The sequence below is a fragment of the Lepus europaeus genome, chromosome 3, assembly GCF_033115175.1.
Source record: "Lepus europaeus isolate LE1 chromosome 3, mLepTim1.pri, whole genome shotgun sequence".
Lineage (NCBI taxonomy): Eukaryota > Metazoa > Chordata > Mammalia > Lagomorpha > Leporidae > Lepus > Lepus europaeus.
In genome coordinates, this window is record NC_084829.1 from 167,804,318 (window position 1) to 167,816,572 (window position 12,255).

General features: G+C 63.7%; 1 protein-coding gene across 1 annotated transcript in view; it reads left to right on the forward strand.

Moving 5' to 3' along the window:
- The first annotated feature begins 205 nt into the window (after positions 1-205).
- The window catches only part of SMOC2 (SPARC related modular calcium binding 2), a 144,126-nt gene continuing 132,076 nt past the window's right edge, over positions 206-12,255 (forward strand). The window contains 1 exon segment of the mRNA XM_062187035.1: positions 206-337. Within this exon segment, the coding sequence (XP_062043019.1) occupies positions 254-337 (84 nt within the window). The 5' untranslated portion in view covers positions 206-253.

A 12,255-nucleotide genomic window follows, 5' to 3' on the forward strand; every position in this document is an offset into this window, starting at 1 on the left:
CCGAGCCGAGCAGAGAGGGGCGCGGCAGCCGGCGAGGGGGGGTGGGGCCGGGGGAGGAGAGCGGCGGGACGGGAGGCGGAGGGAGGGGAGGATCCCGGCGGCTCCGGGGTATTTGACAGGAGCGAGGGAAGCCGCAAAGGACGCGAGGACTGCTCGGTGCCTGCAGCCCGCCGGCCACGTCCGGGCCGCCTGGAGCAGGGTGCAGGGCGCAACCCCGTCGGACGCGAGTCGCGGTGTCCCCGCGCCGGCCAGCATGCTGCTGCCCCAGCTCTGCTGGCTGTCGCTGCTCGCCGGGCTGCTCCCGCCGGCGCCCGCTCAGAAGTTCTCGGCACTCACGGTAAGACGGCCCGCCGGGACCTGGCGATCGGCTTTGCCTGGGCCGGGATCCCCGCGGCCCTCCCGGTGGGAGCGCCCCGGGCGCGGGGAGCAGGTGGCCCGAGGCAGCAGGGCAGGTGGGCCTGGGCCGGCCCGCAGCAGGGGCGCCTGGAGGTGAGCGCCGGGCCGCGCTGTGTTCCTGCCCCCGACCTCGGGTTCCGCGCTCCCCCGAGCAGGGATCGGACGGGGCCCGCGCGGGAACACGAAGGTCTGCGCACTCCCTGGGCGGCCCGAGCAAGGACTGGGCTTAGCCCTGGCGGCCCATGCGCCCGGCCTGCAGGCGTCCTCTGCTGGCTCCGGGCCAGTGCGTGGTCGCTCGCCGGGTGCACGAGCAGCCCAGTCGCCCTGCGAGCGAGGGGAAGCGGCAGAGCTGCCGGTGGGGCTAAGGGCGTGCGGGGAGCCGCGGCGGGCTCTGCGCCCCCGGGCCTGCCAGGTGGCTGGGATGAGCGCGCGCCGGGTCCCCGCTGTGTGCCGCTGCGTGCTGCTCTTTGCTCGCAGCGACCCGTGCGCCACAGCCCGCGCTGGGTCAGGGGCGCGGGGCGGACGCGGAGCCGGGCGGGGCCGGGCCGGAGTCTGCGGCCCTCCAGGCTTCCGGTGCTGGCCACTCGCAGTGGTGCGATCCGCAGACATGAGAACGGCCCTTCTGAGAGTGCTGCCCGGCCAGTGAGTGCCAGAGGGAGCGGGAGAGCGCGAAGCCCGCGGGGGGACCCTGGCAGAGGGGGCTGGCACGGCAGGCGGCCGCTGAGAACTCTGGCTGCGCTCCCTCCCTCCCTCGCTCCCTCGCTGGGGCCGCTCCGCCTTCGCAGCTCTGGGAGCCGGCTGCACCCTGGGCTTCGCGGCCGAGGGGAAGGAGGGAGCGAGTTCCTTGCTCATACCTAAAATTCTTCTGGAGCAGCCCTGGGTCCCTGCCTTGTGTCTCACGAACGACCCCCAGATTAGGGCCCGCGGGGGGCGGGCGGCAGGAGCTCAGGCTGGCCCTGGGCACTTGAGTGTGTGTGTGTGTACGCAGGCACGTGTGGGTGACAAGAACGTGTGCACAGGCACACACGTGTGGGTTATCAACATGAACGTGTGGGGAGACCGACATGCATTCATGTGTGTGCATGTACACGCACACGTGTGGGTGGACTGACACGCACGTGTGTGCTCATCCCCAAGGGCACTGTTGAACATCTGGGAGGATGGGATTAAAGACGCATCGATTCTGGTGCAAAGCCTCCGTGACCCACGTGCAGCGTTCTTCGAGAGGCGCGGTTCCCAGCCCCCAGGCGGTGAACACAGCCACAGCGGCAGAGGCCGGTTCCCGGGGTGTCACGGCCTTCTCCCAGGCACCGGCAGGCGGCCCCTGCAGGCTTCCTGGGAGTGCAGAACATGGGCTGGCCCTGCGGGGCTGCCGACAGTGTGAGCAGCTGGCCCTCGCCGGGCGGGCGGGTCCTTCCTCCTCCTCCCCCTGGGTTTCTGGGGTTGCCGTGGTGCCGGCTGCCCGTGGGGGCCCTGCCTGGCAGCGCCTCTTACACACTGCGGGAAGGGCCCCGTGCACTGGACTCCCAAGAGCGTTTTGTCCTAAAAGCCGGCCTGCAGATGAAGCGCCATGCTGCTTTTGCATCCAGAAGTGTGCAGAGCTGTGCGATACGTGGCCCCCTCCCCACGAGCCCCCGCCATCCTCAAGGTCCCCAACGGCTGGGGGCAGGACCCACCCAGGGCCGCCGGCACGTGCAGCTGCTCTGGATTTGCCTGTGCTGCTCACCTCTCAGGTCTGGCTCCGGGGGTCTCTTGTTTCCGGAGACCCCCCCGGAAGACGGCCTCCTGTGCTGACAAGCAGAGGGGCAGTGGGTCCTGGGGGGCAGGCGGGGGCCGGAGCTCTGCGTCCTGCTGGATTTGTGACCTTGGGCAGCAGTCTCATGTCCTTAGCATGTCTGGGGATTGAAGATCAGGCTTTCTCGTGGTCGTTCTGCAACTGGCATGCTGTAGGTTGGACCCGAGCCAGTGGCCCACGGAAGAGTTCTCGACACCAGGATTTTCAGTGCGCGCTGAGTGTGAGGCTGTGTGTGCTGGGACATGGGCGCCCTGAGCGCGCTCTGCCTGGCTCTCGGGGTGGAGCTGAGCTCAGCCGAGGAGAGCTAGGGCTGTGCCTTGGACCAGTGCCTGCTTCTTCCGTGCATCCCAAGGTCAGGCCACGTACATTTTTCTTGCTATTTCTGCAGACGACTGAGACCAGGGATCTGGCTGCTCCCTTCTTTTCCAACCATTTCTTCTCACCTCGGCACTGGAAACTCACCCTTGCCTTTTGGGGTGTAAGCTCGGGGTCACGCGGTTGCCTTCGTCCCCTGGGGTATGGTGCTGTGCTTGTGGGTACAGCACCGCTGAGCGAGCCGTCGGAGGGGGTGCCCGGGCACGCCGCGCTCGGGAGTAGAAACGGCTTTGCTGGGTGCTGGTGAGACAGGTGGCTCCTGCAGGCCCTCTGCTGATGGTGTCCTGGGGTTTAGCCTGAGGCCCTGGCTGTCCCTCAGACCTGGCTGTTGTCCCGTGTCCTGGTGCTCGCTGCTCTGGGCCATTGCATTTCCGCCTTGAAGGAGCTCTGTCCCGAGGTCAGGCCACGTCCAGCTTTCTCGTTGTTTCCGTCTGAGCTGTGTGGCCGCACGTAATTACGCTCCTCAGAGAGCGAAGCAGACAGGATGGAGTTTCTCCAGTTGTATGGGTTTTGATGACCCAGCCAGTCGGCTCCTGTCTGGCTGTTCTCTTTGGGAGCGGTGAGGGACTGTGCTACTCACGACCCCTTTCCCAGGGTTTGCCGTTAGAGCCACGGCCTCAGCCCATCAGAGCTCCCCGGCTCTCCTCGTGGCCAGCGGGCGCTGCCCCCGGAGCTCCCGTCCACGGCTTCCTTCAAAGTGCTGCTCTGTCCGCGTGCAGGAGGCGAGGGCTCGGACGCTGCCCGAGTCTCTGTCAGGGCCCCGGGCGCCGAGCAGGTGCCGCAGCTTCCAGGCCCAACCTGCCGTCCTCTCTCTTCCCCGGGGGAGTTCCCGCACGTTTCCATGTCTCCTCCCCGCCCCTCAGAGTGAGCTGACCTGGTCGCGTGGGTCGCCTTCTCCCCGGGGTCTGACACAGCCTGGCCGCCTGTTCCGGGTCGGGGGAGCGGCAGCGTCTGGGTCGAAGTGGCTGTTTCCAGCCCTTCTTGCACTGACCCAGCTGGGAAGAGAAGAAAGGCAGTGGCGACAATGTTTGCCCACGTGAAAAGCTTTTCGTGTTTCCTTTGCTGGCGAATCCGAGAGACGAGAGCTCTGTTGATTCTGCGGAAACATCCGGGCAAAACCCTCCTCTGTTTCCGAGCCGGTGTGTCTGCCTGGAGGTGGGCCCCACTGCAGGCTGTTGCCTTAGGGACTGGCTGTGTTCTCCACCTGCCGCTTCTTCTGCTGCCGTGAGGGCGTTCGATGTGCTGCCCCGGCTGCGGCTTGGCCGGCAGGAGCAGCGGAGCACGGGCACGGCTTCCCACGTGGAAGCTGACTCCATTTTGTCTGAAACTCCAAAGACTCGGAGGCGTTGTGTCAGCTTCAGCTTGTGAGCAAGGCCACAAACGTGGGCGCCTACCGGGACTGTGCAGCACGTGGCGCGGGGCAGGGCGGGGGGGCTCAGCGTGGCTGCTGTGGCTCAGACGGGGTGACTTCCCCAGCCTGGGCCCTAGGGAGATGGACTTCCAGTTGAGGGTCACCGGGAATGTTTATATACTATTGAAGCCCAAGAGCCATGATTCTACAAGCGCAAGGCACACAGTTGGACGGGGGATTCTGACGGCTCATCCTGGCCGCGGGCCTGCTCTGAGGCTCTCTTCCCAGCATCCTTTTCCTGCCCCTAGAATCAACAAGAACACAAAGCCCAGGGCAGACTTTTCTGGGAGGAGGGGGCTTCGGTGGACCTCCATACCCGGGGAAGGCTCAGAGTCACGGTCTGCCGTGGCCTGGCTGGGCTCAGGGCTCTTCCCGGCCCGCTGCTGGGATGGGCCGTTTTCATCCTGGGTGTTCTGAGTGTTGCATTGTAGCCACTTCTTGTTTTTGAAAAAGAAAATCATTTATTTGAAAGGCAGAGTTACAGAGAAAGAGGGAAAGACAGAGAGAGGGGGACAAATCTTCCATCTGCTGGTTTACTCCCCAGATGGCCGCCATGGCTGGGGCTGAGCCAAGCCAAAGCGAGGAGCCAGGAGCTTCATTCAGAAACCCCCTTTGGGTGCAGGGGCCCGGGGACTCGGGGCATCCTTGCTGCTTCCCCAGGCACATGAGCAGGAGTTGGATCAGAAGAGACACAGCCAGCACGGGAGCCCCTCTGTGGGATGAGGGTGTTGCAGGTGCAGCACCACCTGCTGGGCCGCAGCGCTGCTCTGCCACTTCTTACGGAGCAGGTCCACCAGCCCATGGGCCCCAGTGCAGTGGCCTGGCTTGCCCTTGCCTGAGCCCAGTGCCCGGTTAGCTCTGCCCAGTGATCCAGGTGCTGGAGACAGAGGTGCCCACCCACGTTCCATTCTGGGCGGGAGCCATCCCGGTCAGTTCCCTTCTGAGAACGAGAGGTCGTTAGACTTCCACAGGGCTTTGCCTGCCCTGGTCAGCCCGCAGGTATCTGCCCACAATGGGCCGGCACAAAAGGGACAGGACGTCCCAGGGATTGTGACGAGGAGCGGTGACCACCTGGGGACATGGGGGGCTGGGCAGTAATGGAGGGAGGCCTCCCGGAAGCGACTTCCACATTCTCTGCCACGGAGACCACGTGGAGCAGGGCTCGGGGGCAGGAGGTGGCCTTGAACTGTGACAACTGCTCTTTTCCTGGGGAGAAGTTAGCCGTGTCCTTTAAGAAAAACGTAAAAGCATGAATAGATCCACTTGTCGCACTCCGAGTGAGCCGGCCACTTACCTTCCCAGGGGAGGGGTCGGTGGTCACCTCGGCGTGATCTCTGACTGGCAGACGCGTTTCGCCGGGTCTTTTCCAGGTGCATCCTCTGGGTCTGTGCTGATTGCACTGGGATCTGCCCCAGGACGCAGGATGCAGCTTGATGGCAGAGCGCTGCCCGGACCTCCCGTCCGCTCGCTCTGCTCTGGGCCAGACGCTGTCTGGCTGCTCCACCCCTTCCTCGCCGGGGCCGCTGACCGCCAGCATCGACGCAGGCCGGGCTCCACACACACAAGCTCCCCCGACGCGCTTGCCCGGTCCACACTCACACCACTGAGGAAAACACATAAGCCAGAGCAGTGTCGCCCAGCCACGGGACACGCTGTCCCCACATCCGCGGCAGCCGCGAACAGCCTTTCCTTCCGTGGAAACCGGCCGGGAGTAGGGGTCTTCCTGAGACAGCCCCTCTGTGGCTAAGACCCCGTCCCTTTAAAATAGGAACTGGAAGGCTCAAAGAGGGAATTCCATGTGTGCTTCTAGTTTAAAACTAATGCCAGAGACTTCATTGAAAATGTTTGAACAGAGCGAGAGTATCATTTGTTTTCGGTTACATATGAATTCATTCCACGCAGGACGTAGATCTGTGCAATCAAGAAACTCTTTAAAAAGCACAAATACAATTGAGTGAGGCAATCCGCCTTTGCAACCAGAACGGAGTGTTTTTCCACCTTGCGGGGGCTGGCAGGCCCGGCCCGTGGCGTGCGTGGCAGCTGAGACCTGGCAGCGGATTTGTGGCTTCCGGCTCCTGGCAGGGAGCGCCAGTGCCCTCCCGGCCGCTCTCCACACAAAATGCCGTTCACTCGCCGTGCTGTGTAAACTGTGCGTCATCGTCCCTGCGTCCCAGAAGCCATCGGTTAGGTGTTCCCCCGGCCTGCCCCGGGGCAGGGGTGCTGTGGTCCTCATCACAGGGAAAAGCCCTGTGCCAGGAGCAGTGGGTGGCGCCCGTCGGGGCCACCTCCAGCTGGGCAGGACCACGCTCTGCTTCCCGCGCCACGCCACGGGGCAGAGCACGGAAGGTAGGCGGCTGGGAGGGTGAAGACGGCAGCGGGAGCCGAGTGACCCCGTGGCCCAGCCCGACAAGGTCAGGAGTCTTCGTCTTTGCAAACAAACGCCCAAGTTGTAAGCGTGAACCAAGGGTGACATGAACACACAGCTGGGCCCTCGCGTCCTCATCCTGGGGGCACGGGCATCGCAAGGACACCTCTAGGCTGTGGTGTGGTAAGCCCCTCCCAGGAGCGCAGGGGTGGGGGACGTTTGTTTCTGTGCTGAGGGCCACGCCGGCACTACAGACGGGAGCCTCAGTGCACAGGCAGGGTCCTCATCGTCTGTTGCCCAAGGGTCGTATGTCTGAGCAGCTGAGCTGCCTCTGCTGCACCCCAGCTCTGTGGACCCCACGTGAGATGCCCCGGTGGATGCCTGGTGGCCCAGGGCCCACGGCGTCCACCTCCTTACCCAAGTCTCGCTTTGAGCTCCAGGTGATCCATGTCCTGCTGAGCGTGTGGCCCCCACCAGACCCCCTCTCCCAATGCCAGCCGGTCGCTACGTGGCAGAGGCTCACCTTGAGGGCTCCCTGGCTGGTGTCACAGCAGGGGTGCTGTCGAGCCCATCACCTGGGCGGCTGTTTCTCTGGAGTGCCTGAGCCTGGTGGTGGTGAGACTTTGCATATTTTTCCTATTAAAGCCACATTTGCATGTGGGGACGCGCCCTCTGGGGGGGGGGGCATCGTGCCGAGTGCCGAGTGCCGAGTGCCCACTTCTTCCATCCTACACCTGCGGCACCGGCTTGGCCAGCCCCACTTCCGGGAGAGACCAGGATGCGTGCCCACTGCTGTATTCATCCCGCCCCAGGGGACTCCCAGGAGACCCCATCCACTGCCTTTGCCACCTGGGATTTAAAAATCAGCCCTAAAATGATAAACTAACTGGAAATGGCACTCTGAGACCCCACCCGGGGCCAACAGTGACCCCTGGGAAGTAGGGTCCTTCAGCCAGAGACCCGCACCTTCTCCGCACTCCGTCCACCTCCTGCACCTTTTACCATGTGACAGGTGGCTGGCTGCACTTGCCGTGGACTTAGCCTCTCTAAGAATAAACCGTCTCCACACTCTGCACTCTCTGCCCCAAGATGTGACGGGGCCGGCTCCCTGTGCTGCTGTGTGTCTCCCGGGTGCAGGCTCTGGGCTCTGCAAGCCCCTCAGGGAAGGGAAGAGGGCTAGGGCCCGGAGCCTTCCGCACGCCCGTGCTGCTCTGTCCCGCTCTGGTAGATAGGTCTCTCTGGCCAGCCAGCTCTCCGCGGGGCGTTGGCGGCGGTCGACAAAGGCAGCGCTCCCTTTAATGCAGAGGCCGTGTCCGGGTGCGGTGTTTTTCTGCTGGACGTCTCCCCACGTTTCACACCTGCTGGACAGGTGTGCTCCCTCCCCCTCCCTCTCCCTCCCTCCCTCTTCCTCTCTCTCAGCCAGGGCTGGGACACCCAGTTCTTTGGAGAGGTTGCGCCTGGCGATTTGTGAATGAGCCACAGGAGGGAGCCCAAGAGCGACTGAGCTGCGTTGCAGGGGAGGGGCTGGGGCCCTGTGGGGTCCCCACCTCCAGGGAAGTCTCAGCCCAGGGGCGGCCCCTGAGCGTGAGCTCCACTTTCTGGCTTCCAAGATTTGACTCAAGATGCAGAATGCTAAGTTCAGGGATTCAATCAACAGGGACATTTTGATTTCGTGTTCCTGGGACTTTATTTAGAAGTCTGGGCTATGCAGCGTTCTAGTCAGTGTTGCTATCCAAACACCAGACAAGACTGTTACGCTACTGAAGTACAGTTTTGTTTTAAAACGAGTGAAGTCCAGGGAAGGCGCGGGGTCAGGCTGCCTGTGGGGGCCTGGGCTGGCTAAATAAGACACAAGTCCCCTTTAGCTGCAGGAGGCAATCCACTCGCTGCACTGGGTTTTGTTTAAGCAATGGCCGACCTTATTGGCTCAGGTGGGGTCATGTTTCAGTGTTTGCCAGGGACAGAAGTCCTCACACATGTCGTTTTATGACAGCTTTGTTGTGCACAGAGCAATCGCTGCGGCAAGTCAACATTCTGTGCTCAGACAGAGCTGCTTCCCGCTGAGCCTTTCTAGCGCGTGGCCGGCGCTCAGGCCTCTGGGAAGGCAGGTGGCCAGCTTCCCTGCCGGCCTGTGGCCGAGCCTCCTTAGCTACATTCTCAGGTGCAATCCTGCAGCCTTGCTGGATACAGTGTAACCGGCCGTGCTCCTGTTGGGCAGGTGTTGCACACCCTCTTAGGAGACGCCCTGGAGAGGCAGCCTGTTGGCTACATTCTGCCGGGCACATTCTTCTACACGGTGCACTCCAACTGGCAACAGGCTCAGAAACCATCCACATTCTTTGCACCCAAAAAAATCCTAAGGACATTAAGAAAAACATTGCTCGTGGCCGGCGTTCAGATTGGTGTCGCCACGTGTCCTCCTTTCCCCTGCTTCTGTGGCTTTCGTGGCTGCCGCTCGCTGGCACCTGCTGGGCGTCTGCTGACTCTGCTGGCCGAGGGCTCGTGTTAGCCCGCTGTGGTCCCTTCGGAGCCGGGGCTGACTTCTGGCCGCCCTGAGCCTGACCGGCTGTTCCTCTCCATGTGGGTAGGGGTGCCGGGTCCTCCTGCATGGGTGACGCAGCCAGAGCTGGACGCTGTCCTCCTCTGGGCAAGGCAGGGCTTGCTGGGAGGCCCGAGCCTGTCTGCCCCATGCCTGCAGGGCCTTGGCTGGACACTGCTGGCAGTGGGAGCTGTCGCCCGGGGGAGGAGTTCTGTCTCCTTAGACTGGGCTGTGTGTACTGGGTTTGCTGAGGTCCAGGGACAGGAGCTTAGGGACCACCCATGGGGGGGGGGGTGTGCTCAGAGAGGCCTCGAGGCCCTGTCACCCCTGGTGTCCTCCTGGGTTTGGGAGTCACCCTCGCTTCTGCTCGCTCAAGTCCCCCACATCCTTCCTGCTGCACCCCCAAACTTAGCAACAAAGGCAAAGCAGAGGTGGGGAGTTCCGGCTGGTCTCTGTGCACCTGTCTCTGTATTTCTGTCTCTCTCTGCCTCTCTCTCACCCCCTCCAGCCTGTCCAGCACACGTGTGGTCACTCTCACGCCTTCCCGGCTCTGCACACGACTGTGCCCGTGAGGCCTCTCTGGGTGTCCCCGTAGACCCAGGCCACCTGCCTCTGCAGGGAGGGAACCCTGAGTGGACACAGAGCCTGCCTCGAGCCAGGGCTGACCGGCCTTTCTGTAAGTCCCTAGGCCGCCTTCCTGTGTCCAGCGTCACTCAGCACCCAAGCCAGCCTGTTGTGACCTCAGCCGGGGCCTCTCCTGGCAGCCCCTTACCCGACGTCACCGTGGGCGACCCTCAGGGCCAAGCTGTTTGCCCACAGGTGCCGCGTCCAGGCCAGTCTGCTCCCAGGGGTGAAGGAGGTGACAGAGAAGAGGAAAATCAACAAAACGTGGCACCTATGGGGACTCCTCTGCGCAGCTCCGTCGAGGTGGCCAGGCACGGTCCAGCGTCAGGTCCTGTGTTCCTCTCACATGTGACTGTGTCCCTGTCTGAAACTGGACAACGGGCAGAGGGCAGAAGGTGGCTCCTGAGCTGGGTCCGGAAGTCTGGGTGGCAGGGGGTGCTGAGGGTGCGGGTGCAGAGAGCTCTAGGCTTTGGGCGGGGTCTCCGGGGGCCCCAGCAGAGGGGGATGGGGGAGGGGAGGGCATGATTGGTCATGGTGGCAGGCGGCCATGACATAGACAGGGGCCGGGGCTGGTGGGTTCACGGTGCTGCTGATGTGGCTCCTACCCTTCCGTTTGTCACCAGACAGAAGAGTCAGGCCCTGCTGCCGGCACTGGACAGCCCGTGCGCCACAGCGGTGATCGCAGGCTGTGACTATGGCTGGTGGTGGCGTCTCGGGAGGCAGCGCAGCCGTCTGCCTTTGGCGGCTGTGCGCCCTGCCCTCCGCCGGCTGTGCCGTCTCCCTTCTGTGGGCTCCCGACTTTCCCAGGCAGGTCATGCTGTCCCCCATCCCAGGTAGCTCAGAGCACTCGCAGCCGGCTGGCGTCAGAATTGAAGGCGGCAGGAGGAAGCCCGTGTCAGGGCCATATGCTGACCGTGGCCCCGCCGCAGCCGACTTCCAGTCTCCTCCCGGCCTCCTTTACATCGCCAGAGGCTCTGCTGTTCCGGCCCACCTCTGTGCTGAGAGGCATGGGATCCGTGCTTCCAGAGGGAGGCGGAAGGGCTCTGGCTGAGGGGCCGCGCAGGCCCAGGACTGGCCTCCTGCTGGGCCTGGCCGGGCTGCCCGTGGCCTCCACGCCCGGCTCCCGGAGCCTTTCCTCCTCCTCTCCTCTCGCTGAGTGCAGATCTCGGCTCCTGCAGCTCCCTGCCGAGTCTCCTTCCTCACACGGGCGCTCTCTCTCCCTCTCTCTCTCCTTCCGTCTCTCTCTCTCTCCTTCCCTCTCTCTCTCTCCTTCCCTCTCTCTCTCTCTGTCTCCCTCCCTCTCTCTTTCTCTCTCTCTCTCCCTCTCTCTCTCTCCCTTCCTCCCTCTCTCTCTTTCTCCCTCTCTCTCTTTCTCCCTCCCTCCCTTTCTCTCTCTCTCCGTCTCCCCCCTCCCTCCCTCCCTCCCTCTCTCTTTCTCCCTTCCTCCCTTCCTCCCTCTCTCTCTTTCTCTCTCTCTTTCTCCCTCCCTCCCTCTCTCTCTCTCTCCCTGTCTCTCCCCCTCTGTCTCCCTCCCTCCCTCCCTATCTCTCTCTCCCTTCTTCCCTCTCTTTCTTTCTCCCTCTCTCTCTCTTTCTCCCTCTCTCTCTCCCTCCCTCTCTCTCTCCTGTGCACGCCGGCTCCACGTGTCCCGGCCTCCCCCTGTCCCGTGCGTCCCCCTGTCCCCCTGCGTGCACTGGTCCCGGTGCACGCAGCTCAGGCTGCTGGGCAGCGCAGCTGCGTTGAGCGTTTTGGAGACAGATTCTGTCGATGGGAAGAAAAGGCGGGGTTCCCAGGAGGAGACTGCTGGCGCTGAGGAGAACCCCCAGGCTACCACGTTCCCCCTTGCCAAGGAGTTCTGGCTCCAGCCTCTGCCCTGGAGGTGTGAGCGCGGCGGTGGGGCGCAGCACGAAGCCACAGAACTCCAGGAAGGCACCGGAAGTTGCCAGAACTGTGCGGGAGCAGGCATGCACACGCCGCGTGGACGGTGCCCCGCTCCAGCGGGCAGGGCGAAGGCGAGCACGTTGGGAGGGAGGTGTGGACGAGGGCAGCTCGGGCTGCACGCAGGCTTCCCATCCTGCACCACGGCAAAGTCGAACAAGAACCCGGTGACCCCGTGGCTGGCTGGCGGCGGTGGGCTCCGGGCAAGTGATGCTCGCCAGCCGCGCTCGGCCGCAGAGACCTGATGCCTTGTTTTGTCTCCGTGCGCCCTGTAGTTAGAGTGACCTGCACCCCCGCTTGTGAACACATGTGTGCCAGATGCCAATCGCAGGGACGCTGAGCAACCTCCTGGCACACGGGGGCGGGGCCTGTGACACTGCCCCCGGCCACGCCCGCGGGGACTCAGTGCAGCCTGGGAATGGACTTGGTGGGCTGGCGCAGCGGGGGTGGGGGTGGGGGTGGGGGGGTGTGCCGGGTCTCACGGAAACTGTCCTGTTCTCTCTCGGTCCCCGCTTTCTCCTCGACCACGTGGAAACGTTCCTGTTCTATTTCTTTGTGTTTGTGGCCAGTTATAAAGGGGTCCTGTGCCCCACCTGCTGCCTCTCTCCAGGGCCAGCACAGAAGGGCCAGTAGACACCCGGGGTGCTGCACCCCAGCAGGGAATCCAGGCGCCCAGGCCTCTGGGACTGTGTCCAGAAAGGGTGAGTTGCCGGGAAGGTGGGGGCAGTGGTGGGGCTGGGCCCACGGTGCCCCCAGTGGCTGTGGGGGCCAGCGCCCTGGTTGAGAGTCCTGGGCTCCTCACTCTGTGCTGT